Raw genomic sequence first — 21,489 nt, 5'->3', positions numbered from 1 at the left:
ATACATTTAAAAATATATACTCTGTTTTATTCTTAATGATCTTTTATTAGACTACTTATGTTCATATCTGTATATGTATTATTATATAACATTATATATTAATTATATTATAATGTATTTAATCTTTTATTTTCTCTTTTTATTGCACATTTTTACTTTAACTCTGAATGTTTAAATACATATTTTTATTTCATTTTGTATTTCATTTATCTTTTTTGTTCATTTTAAAATGACGCAACTTTCCCAAAACCCATTTTTCCATGGGATAGTATTGTGATTGCTTATTTATTTGCTCTAGCTCCGATAGGCAGCAATGGAAACATAAAGCCTCGGTGGATACGCCCATTACAGACTTTTAACCCACATTCAAGTGAAAAGACAATATATCAAATCAACATGGATGGGCACAAACTCTATTGACAGAAACATTCATGTTCCTTCCCGATCACCGTAAAACACACATTATTCAATCTTACGGAAACCAAATCAAATCTGTCTTTGCTAGTCTCCACAGAAATGGAATAAATAAGAGATACAAAAAATAACTAACCACTGTTTGTTTGTGATGTTAAATGTGACACACCAGGAAGAAGAAAAATACATAATTGGCAGGGAGAAACGTGTCTCTTGTCCCTTTCAATTGACTTTGCTTACAGGCATCTTTCTTTTCTAAAAGGCTGTTGGATGGATTAACAAAGCAGCTGATTTGAACTTCTCTTCTTTGATTTGCAGATCGGTTCATTCGAGCACAACCTGACCACAGACCTGCTCAACCACCTGGTGTTCCTGCAGAAGGTCTTCATGAAGGAGGTCAACGAGGTCATTCAGAAGGTCTCAGGTACTGTCTGAACAACACTCTTATCTTTTATAATTCTCTGCTGCAAGCATTAACAGACAAAAAGTGAAACCTGTACAAAACTGCATCCATTGCTTTGCTGCTGTAATGGCCCAGTTTTCCTCTTAAGATCAATAAAGTTAATCTAATCCTAAACATCTGATTGTTCCCGACAATATTGTGTAGCCTAGAGCTGCTATTTAAGTCGATGGGAAGTATTGCTTTCCTCACCACACAATGCCCAAGGCATTCAGTCGTGTTCCTTCCCACAACGGTATTGATATTCATTTGTTTATCTCGTTAAGCTTCGTCGATGTAATTGCCAAGGAGAGAAAACTAAGCCTTTTTACGGGAAAGTATAATGAAAACGGTGTGTGGTAGCCATTCAGGCGGCATATACAGGTACTCAGACAACATAATCCCCCTTTATCACACATTATGGAGCTCTTCACAACCTGGGAGGGTGACTTTAAAGGGGCCCTAATGTGTTCTGGGGGGTTTTCACTTTCCTGTAGTGCGTTATATAGGTTTTGTGCAAAGGCTAAAATCCCTGTGTTCCCTCCAGAGGGAGTTTCTCTCCCACACACTCCGCCATACATAGTGACATTACACGTTTCTATTGGCTATTGCTCCAACACATTGTAATCGTAATAGGCTAAGGGGCGGGACATCTCTAAGTAGTTAACCAATCACAACAGAGCCGACCAGCTAACCAATCGGAGCAGACTGGGCTCTGGTTTCAGACAGAGGGTGAAAAGAGGTGCTGCAGCACAGGCAGTATGAGAAATATAAAGACCTTTTTGAACATTAAAGCATCTGAATATTTCACTGTAGAGGCTAAAAATACAAATGTAAACCTGAAACTGAGCATTGTATGTCCTCTCAAAAAACTAAAAGAAACTTTAAAAAAAACTTGTCAAGTGTTGTGAGGTGTACTCATGTGATCGTAAAATATATTGATTTATGTTATCCTGCTACTTATCCCCATTTATTTTTAAATGTAACAATATCTAATAACATATTTTTTAAGCAACTCTAAGGGAATACAGCTATCTTTTTTTTGCCTCCAGATACATCACCCCCTTACATGTAATCAGTTACTCCCCAAGCCTGTTCACAGCAGTGTGTGAACCTGTGAGGCTGACTTGTTGACTCTCTATGCGTACAGGAGGAGAACAGCCCATCCCGCTGTGGAACGAGCCTGACACCTCCGCAGACGCAGACAAGCCAAAAATCCTGCTTTATTCTCTCAGCCTCATGTTCAAGGTATCTCTTGTTCTCTGTCTTTCAACTTGAACATCCAAAGACACCTGAAACCTTCAGCACAGAGCAAGCTTGTACTTCTGAGAACAGTTAAGTTTTGATGTGTTTTCTGAATGCTGTTTTCTCGCTCCCAGGGGATCCAGATGACAGCCACCACTCCTTCCATGCGTGCTGTGCGCTTTGAGACCGGCCTCATCGAGCTGGAGCTGTCCAACAGGATCCAGTGCAAGGCTCAGCCCGGGGGCAGCAGCAGCTACCTGAAGCTGTTCGGGAAGTGCCAAGTGGATCTCCACCTGGCTCTGGGACAGATAGTCAAGCACCAGGTACAGATCAGCCTCTTGTTAGTGAAATAAAATGTGTATGTTGATTGTGTACGGAGTTCCCATTTTACATTAGCGTTTACAGAACAGTTTAAACATTAGGTACCATTTGGAGAAAAAAAAACTATTTGGATTATTTAGAGAGATTTTAAAATCATTATTCACATTATCACTGAACTATATTAAAATGATCATGGTATGAGTTTTTTAAGAGGAACTCAACCGAACAAATCTGTTTTGGCAATTCTTTAAAATACAACTTCAAGGCTTGATTATCTCTGCAACAGCATATTACCAAATTTAAAATGATATTTTTACACATATATTTAGCCTTTAACACATTATGTGCTTCCTGGCATTTGAATAATGCACACATATTGCAATTTCGAGAAACATTTTTTATAATTTGAAGCCCAAAAAGTGATGCAGGAATGACTCCTAAAACCTGGAAATGAGTTAACATTTCACCAATTCCCTTGTCAATGGTTTTTGGAAAAACATTTTGGTGAGGAGTCTGAAATAAGGTCTGTGTTTAAGACAAGCTTAAGACATTTACATGTTTTGTTCGACAAGATAAAGAACATCAGTAAATACCTCACTCATGAATGACTGCAGCATTTGTATGTGATAAAAACAGCAGTTTCTAACGAGTGACGAAGAGAGACTACTAAAAGTCATCACGCTGAACATTAGCCACCTTTAGCTTGGCGGTGGTGATGTGAAGGCATGTGATCGTGAAGTAGTTTGTTTATAGCCTTATTAGCTTTTTATTTTTTGCGATTGCATTTATGCTCCAAAAATCCCAACACGGTGTTAATATGTGGAGATGATCCTCTTGGGCTTGATTATACTGTCATAGTTCTCAGCGTGACGCACTTCCTCTCTTCACTTCACAGGTATATGAGGAAGCTGGCTCGGACTTCCACCAGGTGGCGTACTTCCGAACGCGAATCGGTCTGCGGAACGCTCTGCAGGAGGAGATCAGCGGCTCCTCGGACAAGGAGGCCGTCCTCATCACGCTCAACAGGCCCATCGTTTTCGCCCAGCCAGTGGCGTTTGACAGAGGTTCGTTTCGCTTTTTCTCTACATCACCCTCTGTCTGAAACCAGAGCCCAGTCCGCTCTGATTGGTTAGCTGGCCCGGGAACTTTGGGATTTTGGCCTTTGCAGACCATTTACATGCACAAAAACCTATAGAACACTACAGGAAATGTTAATTAAAAAAAACCATAATAGGGCCTCTTTAAGCATAGTAAGACACAATAACAAACGAACTACAAATCAAGTGACAAGTTGAAAGAAAACATTTTATTTCTGAGTAGAATCCTTTCCATTAAGTTGTCAGACACTTAGTATTACCAAGTGTCTAGTATCTAGTGGATGTTCATTGAAGGTGCGTAAATACCCTATTGGATTACATTGTAGCTTGTTTAGCGGCTACTAATTGCAACTCAATACTTGACCAATTTAAAAAACAAGCTAATTATTTATTTGCAATCAAAAACATGGCTGAAAAAAAGAAATACCCTTTTGCCATCAAATGTTATCCTTAGCTAAATGTTTTCTAGTTTGTTATTTTTTAATGTGTCCAAGGAACTCCATTTGTTTGTTGGTTACCAATTATGACACTGCCCGCAGTTTCCATTAAGTATTCTACCGACTCCACACTGATCCGCTGAGTGATGGAATTGAATTTTCACAGACGACAAATAACAACCTGCAGCATCTCTAAATCTAATGAGACTTGTTTACACGACTTTCTGGATGTAACTTCTAAGTTCTTTTCCACCCACCTGTGTGCCCTCCTGCAGCTGTGCTCTTCTGGCTGAATTACAAGGCGGCGTACGACAACTGGAACGAGCAGCGTCTGGCCCTCAACAAGGACATCCACATGGCCACTAAAGAGGTGGTGGACAAGCTGCCGGGCATCCAGCAGACCTCCGCCCAGGCCTTCAGCACCCTCTTCCTGCAGCTGACCGTCAACGACCTGGGCATCTGCCTCCCCATCACCAACACCTCCCAGGTAATCTGCAAAACCGCCTTAGGATCTGTAACATTTTGACATTTGCACTATATAAGTACATTTCCATGTCCATATGTCCATATTGCTAATTGTATAAACTACAGAGCGGTGGTGGAATGAGTCCTCAACCTGAGTTAGCATTTCAGCACTTCCAGGTTCCCTCCATTAGAAGTCAGTTTTTGTTCTTGGTTCCTGAAATAAGTTCTGTGGTTTAGACAAGCATACTATATATAAAAAGAAAATTCTACGACATCAAATTAATACCCCAGTGGTAAATGTCCAACACTTCTTAAAAATAGCAGTTGCTAATGAAGGGCTAAATAAGACTTATAAACCAAACATTAGCTGCTTTTAGCTTAGCGGTGGTAACATAAAGTCATGCAACCATGAGGTAGTTTGTTTATAGCATTGCCTTAACTATTTACAACTGGCAGTTGCATTTACGCTTCAATTATATAAAAGCGTTTAATATATATGAAGATTATCCATCTGAACAAAACATGTAAGTATACATATACATATGTGATTTTATTTCCTGAATATTATGAAATCCAATGGAAATATGTGATGGGGAAATCCCATTGCTTTTTGTTCAAGGAGCCCTTAGGCGCGTTCACACCAAGTACTTTGCCGTATTTAGTGCCGGCACTTAGTGCCCCGGCACTTATTACCCCAGGGCACTAAGTACAGATCGCGTTCACACCGGAATAAGTTCCCTGAGGGAAGATTACGCAAATGAGCCGCTGACGTCACTTCGTCTTCTTCTGCTTTGGGTTTACTGGCAGGCCGCAAACAACTTCACGGCGTATACTGCCACCTGGAGTCCCCGGGCGGAAGTCCCCGGAGTTGGGGACTGGCTTCAGTAGAAGCTGCTGGAACTCCCAGCAGCTTCTACGGAAGCCTTCCGAGTAAATCGCCAGAAAGCCGACACCTCCTCATCTCTACCGCTCCCATGTTCTATTTTGTGTTGCCATAAATTAGTCTCTCTGCGTTTATGCGCTGGGCGAATGCTAATGCTAATAATGCTAATGCGAGGATAATAAAATGGCGGCTCTACAAAACATTTCAGAGTTGTACGGGGCGTGGTTTGCAATTCGCCCAGACAATCAGAACTGGGGCACTTTTTTCCCACAGGAAAGTACCATCTCTCAGCAGGCACTAAAAATGGTGGTAAAAGTTCCCGGGATTAAGTGCTCTTTTTGGTGTGAACGCGACATAATAATAAAAGTACTCCGGTGTGAACGCGGCTCTTGTGATGCTAACCTCAGGGTCAAAAGAACCTCATCACTGCACCACTCTATAGCAGGGTTGCAATCACTTGGCTTCAAGGTTATTCTGTTCAAAGTTCACATTTACATATGTAATTTCATGTTTAATGCAAACAGTGTAATCAGAAGGCTAACAACTTTTTGAGCATTTTTGATTGGCATTAAAATACCATGCTTACATTTTTAGCACCGTTTCACCGTAATATTGAAAGCCATGGTTTGCAAAGTGGTGCAGGGATGACACGTTTTTGTAGGCCGAACAAAAAGTTAGCATCTCAATGACAAAAGCCAAAGGGATTTTTCCAATGGATTTGTAATATTGCAGCAAACACATTCAAGATAATCTCCACATATTAACACTACTTTTATAATAGTTGAGGTGTACATGCAATCGGCTTAAGGTCACCACCGCTAAGCTAAAAGCAGCTAATGTTTGGCCTGATGATGTTTAGAAGTCTCATTTTGCAATTGTTAGCAACCACCATGTTTATGACACAAAGAAGCTTCAGACATCCACCAGTGGGGTGTTTACTGACGTATTTGATGTCGTACAACAAACAAGAAGTGTCTTTAAATGTGTTAACCACAGATATTCTTTTGGGAATCTAACCAACATCAAATTTTTTCTACGTACGAAAAGTCTTAATTGAAGCGTAAATGCAATTGCTAGAAGTGAAAAACTAACATTAGGCTAAAAACAAACTATATCACAATGGAATGACTTCACCTCACCACCGCTAAGCTAAAGGCGGCTAATGTTGCAATGATGACATTTAGTCAACTGTTAGCAAGGGTCGTTTTAAGACATATAGAAGCTTCGGACATTTACAAATGGGGTATTTACCCACGTATTTCATGTCATAGATCATAAAATGCAAATCTCATCAGCTTGTTTTAACCACAGATCTTATTTCAGGCATCTTACCAAAACACATGTTTAAAAACAACTGTTGACTTGAATTGGCAAATGTTAACTAATTCCCTGGTTTTAGGACTCATTCCTGCACCTCAATCAAGGTGCAATTTAGCATATGAAATGCACATAACAACTACCAAAGTTTAACCAGTGTGAACCAGTTTATTGGTAAGCAAATTCTAACTAAAAGCACACACAGGAATGATGTTTTATTTTAAATTGTTGAATTAAGTCATCCCCCCTTTGTGTTCAGTGATAATCATATTTCATTTTCAATCAGCACTTGGCAACATTAAGTGTACCAGTGGTCATGGATTCTTATTTGTTTTCTTAAGACACAATAAAAGAACAATTCTTCTCTAAAAAGTTTCAATATCAGTGTTTCCCCTACCTTAGCTATAAGTGGGCAGAATGTCCATTAATCTGCCCCCAACACACACACACCTTCATTACTCAATCACTTCTCAAATCTACTCTTTTAATGCAACGCAAAAAAAACACCTATATGATACACAATTATAAAAAGAGGAGTTCTGGCTGGCCTGTATTTTAATTGCTAGACACATTTGAATTTGAATGTACCATAGATTATTAATAATAAGTTAAAATATTGATAATTTCTTTTTCTTTTTTGGATTCATCAAACTGAGTTTCTGTAGCCTTCAACTATTGCAAAAGGTGTTTTTAAATTATTTATATATATATTTATTTATTTATTTCAAATGTTACACACACTTCCTAGGGGAAACACTGGATATTAATGAATGGTTTGTATCGGTTGTCTTGTTTTTCTACATACTCTGCTATACTACAGTATTTCCATAGAGACAAGATACACCAGCTGTTATGTCACACTTATTTCCATAGAGAGGACAAGTAGCAGCTACGGAGGGCATCCACTCTGAAGCTGGGGCCAGCTCATCAGTAGGCGGCCATAAAAATGCACGAAAAGTAACCTACGATTTATTACATCTCCTGTGATGGCTTGTTGTGGGACAATGATTTACTGTACACTGCATCACGAGTGCTCTCTGTTTAAAAAATGGCAACTAATGAAGCTGAAGTTGGTGTCTGGGCTGTGTAATTACTTCATACTGAAAGAAGTTATGCTAGTTGGTGTCCACACTATTTCCTATGTGTTGCTAAAATGGAATGAGCATTTTTTGATCTAATCTTTCAGAGACTGCCATGAAATTGCATACATAATGTCAAATCTAATGCAAAAATGGCAGACTCTGTGTATTCTTCTGAGAGAAAATGTTTAGAAAAGACCTGGATCTTTCCAAAACTGTGGTCTGATTTTCACTCGGTAATAATAACAGATAGGGCTGCAAAATGTAATTGAAATTGCAATATGGTCAAGTGCAATATTCAAATTGCAAGGAGCGCAATATTTATTATTACTATTATTTGGGCACGAACACTGACACAGTTGGACAAAAAGACCTATTGGAAGTCTTTATTTTTGGTGAGACCCACAAATAAGCCTCTTGTTGTCATATCGTAAACACAACAATTTAGCACTTTTCACATGCCTTATTTGAATGAACTCCTCATGCAGTCCAATTTGGATAGTACCATTCAAAACTATAACTTGACTATAGCATACTTACTCAAATGTAGCATATTTGAGTAAGAGTCTATGATAGGAGTCTAGACCACCTCATTTTAAAAGGAAGTCATCTCTATATGGCAAACATCATTCGATTTAAAACTATTATCTGCTGTACACATGATATCGAGTAACACGACACAATAATTCATTTCCAGTGCATCACTCTCCGTGCCCGTTAGTTTTCATTTTGAATTAAGGGTTGCCATATATTCTGGCCTATAAATGGTATTCTACAAACTAAATACATCTTTGTTTGGTACAGATCCTCTCACACCATTATCATTCAAAAATATACCTTTTAATGTTAATGACAATATCGACGCAAAAAAGATCATATCGCAATGGTAACATGAGTCAAACATATTCCTTCTTTTTTCCAAGTCGCGCAGCCCTCATAACGTAACATCTATTAGTTAGGAGCCTTACCAGCCTCCAGTCATGATTATAACTGGGATGATAATCAGACCCCTATTTTAGGACCATTGAGTTCATCCAGAAATTCAGGGCACATGTTTCCCTCGATCCTGCAATTAAACATATTCTAACAAAGGGAAAAGCTTGGGAACACTTCACTCATTGGTGTCTTGACAGGAGCAGAATTTATTTAGTAAAAAGACTATTACGCAATCAGAAGAATTTTGAGTATTTATGGCAGTGATGCTTTGATGCGGAACTGATATACAGTACAGTAGAGTGAAGTGTTACCAGCTTATTCTGCCTTTTTGAGAAACAAATGGAGGTGTTTTTTTTTCCATGTACTCCCTCCCCTCTCTTGAGGCCTGGTTAACCCCCCCTCTCCCTGCTCCTCTGCCAGGCCAACCACAGCATAGACTTTGACACGGGCTCAGCCATGGTGCTGACCATCGAGAGCACGCTGATCACCGCCTGCTCCTCAGAGTCCCTGGTGAGCAAAGGCCACTTCAAGAACTTCTGCATCCGCTTCGCCGAGGGCTTCGAGACCTCCTGGGACGACTGGAAGCCTGAAATCAGAGGGGACATGGTCATGAATGCTTGTAAGGGATGCATTATATTTAATAACTGTGGATTTTAACCTGCATACAACTTATTTGTATTCATTTTTATCACCCTTAACACTTTGAACCTGGGCCATTTTAGCACATTTTAATCACTCGTCTTATACTGCAAGTTCTGTGCCTCTATAGAAAACCCCATACTCTTGACTACAATGGAGAACTTCATTTTCTAAATGATAAATTGTGTCATTTGGACAATGTTTTGAAACCAAAAAGCCTGCCTTTCAACCAACTGGTTATGGGCTTTATAGGGTTGTGAAAAACATTGATTGATTGAGTGAAGTATGGAACCTTTAGTCTTTATTTAAATGTTGCCATAATTGCAGGCAGGTTTGAACTCTACAAATATTTGTTTTGTCATCATTTTAATTTCGTTTTTATAATTGTTCTATATTTGCTCCTACGTTCATTCCTTTATAAGTTGTTCAGTGGCTCATAAAGCCAAATTGACATTACTTTCAGGAATAAAAATACCCCTGCATCTTCCACATAACTGACACAGGAGTTGGAATGCCACCCTTTGTTCCCCTTGTCTGGTATGCTCGCAGCTCCTCTGAAATATTGACTGGCTGTGGTCTGTATGTCTGTCTGTTTACAGGTGTAGTCCCTGATGGTACTTATGAAGTTTGTTCCAGGACTACAGGGCAACCTTCTGCAGGCAAGTTCTAACTAAGCTCTGGTCCATAAAACATGCATCACACACAAGAGCTGCATAAAAGCTTGAGACGTCTGTCAGGAAATGTAATTATGCATTACATTGCATCCAGTTCCTCTTCTGTTGATTCCTTCCTAACCCTCCTGGCTTCCTCCTATAAAAACAGAGAGCAGTAGTGCCGGCACCTGGACTCTGAACGTGCTTTGGAAGATGTGCGGTATCGACGTCCACATGGATCCCAACATCGGCAAGCGGCTCAACGCGCTGGGTAACACTTTGACGTCTCTGACGGGCGAGGAGGACGTCGACGACATCGCCGACCTGAACTCCGTCAACATGGCGGACCTTTCGGACGAGGATGAAGCCGACTCCATGTCACCCACCGTCCACATGGTCAGTCCATATTTGGTTAATCTACATCCTGGTTTGTTGTGGGATTAATGTATGAAGGATATACTTTGGTTTTTCTCCACAGTTAGATTTAGCCAATTCCATTGTCATTTAAATACCACTTTTGAATAAGTTGTCACACACATTGTTTTGTTTAGAAACATTTGATCAGATCCGGCTCCAATCAGGACTTTTCGAATGATATGTGTAAAATCCATTTCTAACAACATTAATAGACTTTCAGAGCTAGATCTGGTGGTTGTCACGAGTTCATGGAATAGTTTATGGACATAAACCTATTCGCTTTCTTGCTGTGAGTTAGATGGGAAGATCAATAACACTCGTCTACCTGTCCTTTAGATAAGAGGCAGGTTAGACACCCTAATTGATTCTACCTGGCCCACCCTAAAGCTTTAGAAGCTAAAGTCTGGTTCCAGTGGTCGTTTTTTCTTCCACTTCTGCATCCATTTGTCCCATTGTTTTCAGAGTCCAGGGAGCCAGTTCAGCCCTCGGCTCACCTTAAGGAAGCGTCTGGTAAACCACATCCTGGGCCTCAGCCCCAGGCCTCAGAGTGTGTCTGTCGCCGCTGACGACTCAAACTGTTCATCGCCTCGCCTCCGAGCAGGCAGTGCCAGGGCCCAAAGACCTGTCTCCTGGGCCTGTGTATGTACATGTAGCCCACCACAGTGTGAAACTTCTTCTCTGGGCTGACTAAATCACATCACAGCAATTATCACATCAAGGTTGTGGATTTCCAAAGGCTGAGCAATGCTTTTTCATGCTTAAGCTAACGGAAAATAGTGTTGTTAACATTTGCTTTCACTGCCCACCTTTATAAGATTCACTGGCGGGTGAAACGAAATGTCAGATTTCCTGTGGCAAAGGAGAATCATCTTTCCCTTCTTGTGGTACTGCTGGTGGAGGTGGTGGTGGTGGTGGTGTCAGTGACATTCTTTGCTTTTGATACCTGGTGTGTTGATTGGACTACATGTCATACTTTGATCTAACAATCAAAATGTCTTCCCCTTTCACCAGATTGATTTGGGTTTCCTATTCACAGCATTTGCCGGGCGGAAATCTTTCAAGACTTTTTTTTTGGGGTTTAATCGGCAGGTTTCTTTCACTTAATTTGCAGTTTTCTCGCATAAATATGTTCTGGTGTGCTTCATTGCTGTGACCCAACAGGAGACCATTGACCCCAGAAGGCAGATGGCCATGGGGAACCAGGTGATCGACGCCCGCGGGAGAAAGTTCACCAAGAGGGTTGTGGACATCAGAGAGTTGAACGAACAGGCCAAGGTCATCGACGACCTCAAGTGAGATTCCTGCGTACTCACTTGTTGATTCTCACTGTGATAATAATAATTAAAATTGTTCCGTTGGTGTTAAAAATATTTCCTCTAATATATTTTCTTCTCCACAGGAAATTGGGGGCCAGCGAAGGCACCATCGACCAGGAGATCCAGCGCTACCAGCAGCTAGAGTTGGTGGCCGTCAACGACATCCGGAGAGACGTCCGAAAGAAACTGCGCCGCTCCAGCATGAGGGTGAATGCTCCACTATTTACCTTTCTTAGTCAAAAAAGGACATTTCATTTGGAAAAAATCACTTTTTACAGTTATTTGGACTGATGTTGCAATTACCATATAGGAGGAATTGATAGTTCTTGAATAGTAAATCTCAACCCACTTAAAAAGATCATTGGGATCTGCACTGAAAAAATATGTTTTAATTCATTTGTATATATAGTACATCATTTTATGTGCACAATGATGTCTTCCTAGCACACCATAGCATCTTTTTTTCAACATTTGTATTCGCATTTGGTTTTCCAGCAAGTTCAATTCAAGCTGGTAAATAAGAAGCTACATCACATCCAATCATATCTTTCTTACTTAATTGACAAGGTCATATTTAGTTCCTTTCCACAAAAGTAGGAATTTGCCCAACATGTTATAGAAGGCATCAGGCTTTTATAGCCTAGCTTGATTTCAGAGCAACTTCTTAATGGCTAAAGAAATGTATTTCTGATTTGGTGTTTGTTCCTCCCCAGGCGGCCTCTCTGAAGGATAAGTGGGGTCTTGGCTACAAACCAAGCTACAACCGCTCCAAAAGCATCTCGGCGGCAGCGGGTCGCCCCCCTCTGAAAAGGATGGAAAGACAGAGGTAACAAGGGCAGCAGTAGCCACTTTCCCTGCTGTCTTATTATTATTGAAGTTACACGATCAATGGCGCTTTATCCAGCATTTACTGTAAACAAACAAGCCCTGGTAATCTTTGGTGCTGATGGAGCGACATGTTTTTGAAACACCTTCTCCATTAACCTTCTCACAAAGAGGATGCAATGACTCACAAATTACAACGTAGTGTAGAGGAAAGTAAGTGTTTTTCCCATTTGTTTATAGTAATTATGCAGATGCCTGTAATAATGTGGTAACAGTCGACACACTGTAAGACCTAAAGCAAACCGGAAAACATTAACTCTGAGCAGGAAATAAATGAGCTAGTATAATTTAATTCTGCCACTTGAGTTTAATAAAGAGTAAAACAATGAAAAATGTCATCATGAAAAACCAAAACAGCTTAAAGGTGGGGTAGGTAATTCACTTCAGAAACACTTTTTGTTATATTCCATGGAATGCTCTTAACATCCCGATAGCAATGAATACATTAAATGCTTTGACAATAAATACATTAAAACATTTCATCTGTGGAAGCCGTGGCGCTGTAAAAAGCACGACCAATCATCTGCCTCGGCCCGGCTAAAATAACTGGATGGCCTACCTGCCTGTCAGCCTTCCATCTGTGCACAAACTTATCTCGTGCCCTCATTGGTCATGTGCGCGTCCGTGTGTGTTGGAGGAGGGGCTCTGTAAGGAAGTCTGAAGGAAGGGGCAGATTTTTTTCGGCTGCGTACTTTCAAATTCTAGCGCACTCGAGCTGGTTTCTCCGTTCTTACCTACCCTACCTTTAACTGGCAAAACTTCAGGGTATTTAAATGTATTTACTTTGGTCCATGTTCTGTATGTACGCAATTGAAAGTGTAATATATAACATTGCTTCAATCTCTGTAAGATATAAGTCAACCTCCTACATTAAGCAGTTTTAATTTGAGATAATGTTGTAAAGTCTGAGGGCAGCCAGGCTACAGTAAAAGTTATGGCCTATCCAACCAACCAGCTAGCTAGTTAGCTAGTTGGCATTACTAACATCACGTATTTACCCTAATTTTAATAAAATATCGGTTTCGCGTAGCCTCTCCAGCTAGCTAGCATTCCTAACGTCACATATTCAGCCTATCATTAATTAAATCTCTATTTGTGCAGTGTCCAGCTAGCTAGCTAATTAGCATTACCAACGTGATGTATTTAGCCTATTATTTAAAGAAAATATAAGTTTTAAAGCTCATTGGTTTTGATATTTGTGTCATTAATTATGTGAATTAGTTGAAACCCAGTACTTACATTTGAAAGGATGTGCATAAAAATGTAGCCTTTGAAAAATGCAAACACTGGATTGGGATAGAGCTATAAACTCTTACTCAGTTTTGTCAGATTTGGCAGGGAATCAGACAGGTTAAAGGCATTAAGAACTGTATAGAGACAAAATACAATCTTCTGATGTTCTCGATGCTTCTAGATGTATTCATGTTTTTTTAAATCACGTCACTGTGTCCATAGTTCCAGAATAGGAGATCTGGATGATCTACCAGATATGCGCGTGGATGCCTCCTCTCCTGGACCCCGGGTCACCTTCAACATCCAGGACACGGTAAACACATTTCTAAAAATTCTCCTATGAATCCCCAATTTTGAAATAACAGAGTAAGCCTTAACGGACCGTCTCCACAGCAGCGTTAAAAAAATCTTGGAGGTGGGCGTATCTGAGGCTTGGGGATTTTTTTGCGATCAACCAATCACATGAATCTCCCGCCCGCGACATACGAAGCCAAAAAGCCCGAAGTAAACTGGATATAAACTCCCCAAAACAGGCGAAAACATACCACTGTCTCTGCCACCTCCCTCCATGCCTGGCTCCTCCGGTTTATATCCCGGTAGGTCTGGTCATAAAGCACCGGGTGATTGATTCGCTACCGCTAATTTCTCCTCCATTTTTTGGAATATGAGGAAATGACCTGCGGTATTTCTCTCCCAGCATACACGCCGTTTGATTGGCTAGAGCTTGAACTGCCAGATTTGCGTACACGGGATTTGATTGGCTGACGCTTCCACCTCAGCTTCAAAAGTTGAACATTGTTCAACTTTGAATCTTGAAAATCCTGAGAATCTCCGCTCGCCTGCCCACAATGCATTCCGGCGAAAAGTGAGGGAAAGTGACGTCACCCCATTCAAAGTGAATGGGCAGAAGCGTTTCAAGATTTTTTTAACGCTGCTGTGGAGACGGCCCGTAAGACATTCACATATGTTAGCTAGCAGAAATATGCTCTTGACACATTTGTTCTTACCACAATAATACTGTGATAAAAGTCGATATTTGATCTCAGAGTTCATAAATCATCATCTCATTCCTCATTGTGTCACTGTAAATGTTCTTCATACCATATATTTACATGATACTGGACTCGTATGTCATCTGGTTGAGAATTCTTGCAGTTTTACTCCAAATTTGGCTCAAAAGCAGAAGCCGAGTTTTTATTTTTTTCATTTTGGATGTTTTTAATAACATTTTTGTTTAATTGAAGATAAATAATCAGGCCTTCGAAGCTGCAAACTCACCCGTCAGTCCTGGAGAGATATTCAAGGTATATCATTGACAATTTGAAATTGAACTAATCAAAAATAACCAACGGCAACAAATACTTCTGTTTCCTCTTCTCTTCTAAAATGCAAAATCAAAACATACACAACCAAATCTTCAACCTCTAATGTATGGAGGGATTTTTCTAACAGCTCTGCATGGTGAAGCTCTGAATCAGCTGCTGTTTGTCACAACTGCATGTACCTTGGGCATTCAATTAAAAAACAACTTCTCAAAAGCCAAGATAATACGCATTCAAACAAGCTGTAATAGAATTACACAGGTATATAACAATGAGCTATTTAATTTGTTCACATAATCCTCATATTGGCCCCTAAAACGCACACTTTCTGTAGTGTAAAAATGACTAGTAGGGGACGCATGTTTAAATGTATATGATCAATAAATTCAACAAGGATTTGGAAGAATTACAATGTGTTAACGTACAAAACATTCCATCAATATGCTCACTTTAAAGCCAGCAGACTCCATTGACAGAAACATACATTTTACATTGACATAAAACACGCTGCATTCAAACTCAAAGGAAACACAAAAACTGTCTTTCCTAAAAATACTAAATAAAAACAGAATATATAAAAATAATGAACTATCATAACTGAATTTGACTGTTTACTTACCCTGATCTTTGGCAAGTTCGTGATGTTGAACTTGACAAAAAACAAACAAAGTCATATCGTCTACTAGCAAGGAAAACTTCAGAGAATTAATTTTATGAAACTGCTCAGTGAGGTCATTCAGTTCCCGACCCTGATTACATTTCTGTTAAATTCTTACTGAAATGATCAAATTGTTTTCATTACTCAACTCCTCCAATATCCACTCTCTAATAATGACCCGGTCTCACTCTGCTTGAGGCCACATGACCAGTTCACCTCAGTTGTTCGTGTTTTCATGGTCATTTGGCCTTTAACACCCACATACTCTCCGTCAGCGAAAAGAAACCACAAAAAGACAAATACTGTTGATGCTCGGAAACATTTGAAGTCGGGATTAGTTTCAGAGGCATTCAGCAAACATTTCCACACTTTTAACCGACTTTCAGTCAATACCCCTCTTCTGTTGGTTGTCGATTGGGTTTTTTCCAGCGCTCATTAAGGATATAAGACCTGTAAAACTTTCTTGGGCATCTTTCCACTGTCCCTCTCTTGAGACAGATGTGTACCTTTTCTCCGGTCGGGGTCCCCATCTTCCTGTTTGTCTTTCATTCAGTGCATGAGCTCTCATCTTATCTGGGAACTGTTGCAGGCGGGTAGTGTTCTCTCATTGGACATGTCAGAAAACTAGGAACCACTTATGGTGTTTTTTGTCTTTGTATTTTCATTTTGTTAAGTATATCTTACAATATTATTTTGTAAACTAGGTGGCATTGATTAAATGCAGGGGGAATCTTTCCGCGTCCCTATGTCCTCTTTGCTGGTTGTCGTCAACACACAGGTAGTTGGTTGTAGTGATTGTGCGTAAACACAATACAGAAGATACCAGTCACTATATCAGTTTAGTTTGAGGTTTATTGAAGATGTTCTAGATGACTAGTTTTACCAGATGCTACGGACCTACAGAACAACTCTCACTTGCCTAATTGGACAAACAGGTCATGTGTAACTTCAATAAACCTTAAAATAAACTCGGTTTGGCGACGGAAATCTTCACTTCATCAAATGAACTGTCCAACCCTAACCATACAAACCAGAAAAGAGGACTTTTGGAAACAGAAACATTACAATCTAATTTGAGTATTTAAAGATAAACTACTTAGACAAACCCTAGTGGTCCAATAACCAGAACACTACCTCCTTCAAAGTGTTAACCCCGTGGTTCCCTTCCTACTTAAGACATGTTTTTAAGTAGAAAGCACTTCCTGTGTGAGTTTGACTCTGTCCTCTTCTGAAGTTTCCTGAGGAGACAGAGGTGGACCTGTTGTCGGTCACCGTCGACGAGCCATCCCACCCTCATCATCACCTCCATCCTCTCCATTCTCCATCCGTTATGGAGGACCATCACTCAGTTTTCAGTGCCCCTGGCACCCCCGCTGTCTTCTCACCCGTACTTCCATTCCAGCCCGACGACATGAGGCGCGACGACCTGTCCTCATCCTCCTCCGAAGACTCCGAGAAGGAGGACGAGTTTGAGCGGGAAAAACCACCGAGCTTCCGCAGGCCTTTGTGAGTTGTTGTGATGAGTGTTAGATGAAATGAGGCACCATTAGGTTACTTTATAGTGTTGCAGGAATGAGTCCTTAAACCCGGAAGTTTGCATTTCAGCACTTCCGGTTTCCTTATTTTTGTGTTTAAGTGTTTTTGTCTGGCTATAAGGCAATAAGGTCTGTGGTTAACACAACTTTTGTTTTACAACATAACAAATGTATGCTAATATCCCACTCTTTAATTTTCCAAGATTCTATGTGTCATTAAAATGGTAGTTGCCAACATTCGAACATTAGCCACCTTTAAGCCTAACGTTAGCTTGATGCTTCCGGCAATTGCATTGATGCTACAAAATTCATAAAAGTGTTCATCTGTGGCGATTATCCTGCCGCAGACCTTACTTTCATATTCCACCACTCTTTTGCATGAAAGCTCTTCTTTTCTGCTTTATTTGTTGTTATGAAACAAGCTTCTTTTCCAAACATTGCCCTTCTTCTCTCTCCTCAGCCAAGCTTCTCACAGGAAGCCCTCGGGTTTCTCTGCTGTGAGTCAGCTGTTCAGCGAGCGCTGGCCGAGCACCGCCGCCAACCGCAGCTTCAGCGGCCCGACAACCGAGAGAAACATTGACTTTGAGCTGGATATCCGCGTGGAGATCGACAGTGGGAAGTGTGTCCTTCACCCCACCACTCAGCAGCCAGAGCACGAGGACATTGCCCTCAGGAGGTACGATTTAATGCACATTTTTATAAACAACTGTTATAGTGGTTTATACTGAAGCATATACAGTATATATACTGTATAAATCATTCATCACCCAAATCTGAGTAACACCTTTTAAACCAATGACCAAATTACTCTGAACAAAACCACATTTTTGAGATAAAAAATAGGCAAAAATAGTGAATTATTTGGACTATGCTTAACATTAGAGGAACATGTCATTATGAATGATCACAGACTTGTATACGTCAGCGTTTAGTTAGGATTCTGTTTTGAAACTCGTTCAAATGAGAGCACATAATAACACCAGATGCTATTAGTATAAATAAAACACCCCACATTTGATGCAAGTAATGATCATTGAGTTTTCTTGGAAACCTTAAGAACTTAGTATGAAACCATCTTTTTGTGGCAATTACATGACATTACCCCTTATTCCAACATAAAAACATTGTCAGGGTCAAATAGGACCCGAGGAAAACAGGAAGTCTGACTAACTTTTCCTACTTTTTACGACGTGTGCTATCGACATTATGAAATCCAAGGAAGATGAAGCTTATCCATTGTAGATATAAATAAGACAACTCAACACAACCTTTCTGTAGGAGCTGTGATCCCAGCCTCAGGAGTCTGGACCAGGAGTCTCCCCCTAAGAAGAAGAAGCTGCAGCCCACCTACACCTCCACCACCCACCTGCTAGCCGGGAAAAAGTGTCCCTCCTCCCTGCAGACCAAATCCAACGACATGGAGACCACAGTCTTCTACATTCCAGGAGTAGACGTTAAGGTCAGCTTCTCCCTCCACCTCAAAGTCTTCCACAAGTTTCTACTATTTGAATTCCAAAGATGTTATTTTAGCAATACAATGGATTTAGTTCAATGTCCAAAATAAATAAAAAATGTTTATAGAAAGTATGTTGTAGGGACAATATGCATCATGTTTTTATTTGTTTAATATCATTTTTTAAAACTTTTTTCAAAAAATAAATAAATAAAAATGATTCTAGCAGTTTGACATTGTAGTATAGTGTCACAGTCAGATATTTGGAAACTTTTAAAACATGTTGTCCATACGTGTAGTTGGTCCATTAGACTCCTTTGTTTATTTCCATAACATAGTGACATCACTATGTTACATTTGCGCTTCTATTGGCTAGCGCTCGGACAAATTGTACACGATATGCTAAGGCAGGGATATTTATGACACATCTCTAAGCAGTTGACGAATCACAACAGAGCCGGCCAGCTAACCAATCAGAGCAGACTGGGCTCTGGTTTCAGACAGAGGGTGAAAGAGGTGCTGCAGCACAGGCAGTATGAGAACAATAAAGAGCTTTTGAACATTAAAGCATGCAAATGTCAGAGTAAAAGCACAAAATACACATATGAACCTGAAAGGAGCATAATATGTCCTCTTTAAATTATGAATGTTGGCTTTATCCTTCCCCTCAGTTGCACTACAACTCCAAGATGCTGAAGACGGAGTCGCCCAACGCCTCCCGGGGATCCTCCCTCCCCCGCACTCTCTCCAAAGAGTCGAAGCTGTATGGTATGAAAGATATCAGCCCTCCCAACCCTCCCAATGCAGAACAAAGCAAGACTAACTCGCTCCTACCTCCCCCGCCCCCACCTATTCCATCAGGTACTGAGCATTCCCTCATTTTACACTGCATGCCCTAGAACCGTCTGTAATCACCTACACCACAGTGCCTCAGCACTCTGCAGTGATGATTTTACATCCTAAAGAAGACCAATGAAATGCATGCATCCGAATGTAATCAGTGGTTGAATGTAGTAAAGTACATTTTCTCAAGTATTGTACTTAAGATAAAATAATAACACAAGATAGACCTTTATTAGGAAAATTAAGGTGTAATGAATGAGTACAAATAAAACAATACAATTAAAACACTAAGTAGCTAAATAGAAGTACATAGCTGTACATAAATACAGATATGAGTGGATATATTTTTAAGAATGAATGAATATATATACATTCCTATGTGTAGGTGCAAGTGCCGCTGCAGTCTTATTTATATACAGTGCAAGTCTTAAGTAAAACTTTGAGGTAATTGTGCTTACCTGAATATTTAAATGTTAAGTGACTTTGTACTTCTAATCTACAGTTTTGCAGCAAGCATTGTACTTTTTACTCCACTACATGTATTTTACAGCTTTAGTTACTTTAAAGATTTAATATTTTCTAGAAGAGATATTTATAAAACGAAAAAATAAACATTGCCATTCAGTTATGGGTTTAAATATTCAGCAGTAAAACCCATCACTGGTCACTTGAGTAACCCTGGTTCTCAGAGTACTTCTTGCTCCTACGTTTTTTAGTGTTAATGCAGGAGTTTATTTTTGTACACATTTTAAACAAAATATGCAAAATCAAGAGGATTATTTAGCTTGATTCTGACAGAAGCATTAATCATACATGATCTTTTCAGTTTAAGCTAATGCATACATTTATTAAGAAAACTTGACTTTTATACCCTCCCAAAGGGTTCGGGCATGAAATCAGATATCAGATAGCAACTACCTCATGCATATTGATGCCAACGGAATACATCAAAGACTATGAAAAAAAGTGTTTAAAAATGCTTCCATTTGATCTAAACCTATATCACAACATATAGTCCAAGGTGCAGATGATTTAGAATCCCATGTGTTTTTGCAGCCAAAGGTAAGGGCAGTGGGGGCGTGAAGACTGCCAAGCTGTATGCCTGGGTAGCCCTGCAGACTCTGCCGGAGGAGATGGTCATCAGCCCCTGTCTGCTGGACTTCCTGGAGAAAGCGCTGGAGACCATACCAATCACTCCTGTGGAGAGAGGCTACGCAGGTCAGTTGTTGCAGCTAGTCAAAACAATACTAAAACCTAAAAGAAACATTTATTTTTGACATAAGCAGTGACAGCAATGCTGCTCTTGCCTATCTGGCTTTTATCGTTAACTCTTGCATATCTATGTGACCCCCCCCCCCCTCCAGCTGTGGCGACCCAGGAGGAGGACATGGGTCAGTTTGACCCGGTGGAGCAGCTGGAGGAATCCACCACCTCTCTGGTTTCCTCTTCCACATCCGCCTACTCCTCCTTCCCTGTGGATGTGGTGGTCTACGTCAGAGTCCAGGTACTGACAAGATTACGTTGACTTATTATCCCTTTTAATAGTTATCTAACTTGATTTATAATATGTTGTGGCTTCCTTTTTAAAAATCAGACAAAGTTGTAAAGACAAAATGTGATGTAAGGGGGAGTAATTTAAGCTTGTGTTCATTTATTCATATAATAATAACTGTGACCAGAGGCATGTTCTTGTTTGTGCGTGTATATATATATATAATATATATATGTATTATATGTATATGTATGTATATATGTGTAATATGTATGTATATATATGTATATATATGTATATGTATATGTATTATGTATATATATGTATATATATGTATATATATGTATATCTATGTGTATATATGTATCTATATATATGTATATGTAATCTCTTGTATATATGTCTATATC

General features: G+C 39.9%; 1 protein-coding gene across 1 annotated transcript in view; it reads left to right on the top strand.

Annotated features, from left to right (window-relative positions):
• kiaa1109 (KIAA1109 ortholog) overlaps window positions 1–21,489 on the top strand; it is a 131,797-nt gene that overhangs the window by 75,596 nt on the left and 34,712 nt on the right. Inside the window, 18 exon segments of the mRNA XM_034135314.1 lie at window positions 733–838; window positions 2,004–2,101; window positions 2,233–2,421; window positions 3,315–3,483; window positions 4,229–4,440; window positions 9,054–9,252; window positions 9,872–9,931; window positions 10,095–10,321; window positions 11,504–11,634; window positions 11,742–11,865; window positions 12,372–12,484; window positions 13,999–14,089; window positions 16,991–17,262; window positions 17,752–17,967; window positions 18,570–18,750; window positions 19,416–19,605; window positions 20,644–20,805; window positions 20,952–21,091. Of these exon segments, the coding sequence (XP_033991205.1) occupies window positions 733–838; window positions 2,004–2,101; window positions 2,233–2,421; window positions 3,315–3,483; window positions 4,229–4,440; window positions 9,054–9,252; window positions 9,872–9,931; window positions 10,095–10,321; window positions 11,504–11,634; window positions 11,742–11,865; window positions 12,372–12,484; window positions 13,999–14,089; window positions 16,991–17,262; window positions 17,752–17,967; window positions 18,570–18,750; window positions 19,416–19,605; window positions 20,644–20,805; window positions 20,952–21,091 (2,880 nt within the window).

The sequence above is a fragment of the Trematomus bernacchii genome, unplaced genomic scaffold, assembly GCF_902827165.1.
Source record: "Trematomus bernacchii unplaced genomic scaffold, fTreBer1.1, whole genome shotgun sequence".
Taxonomy (NCBI): domain Eukaryota; kingdom Metazoa; phylum Chordata; class Actinopteri; order Perciformes; family Nototheniidae; genus Trematomus; species Trematomus bernacchii.
This window is presented reverse-complemented; position numbering and strand designations above follow the sequence as displayed.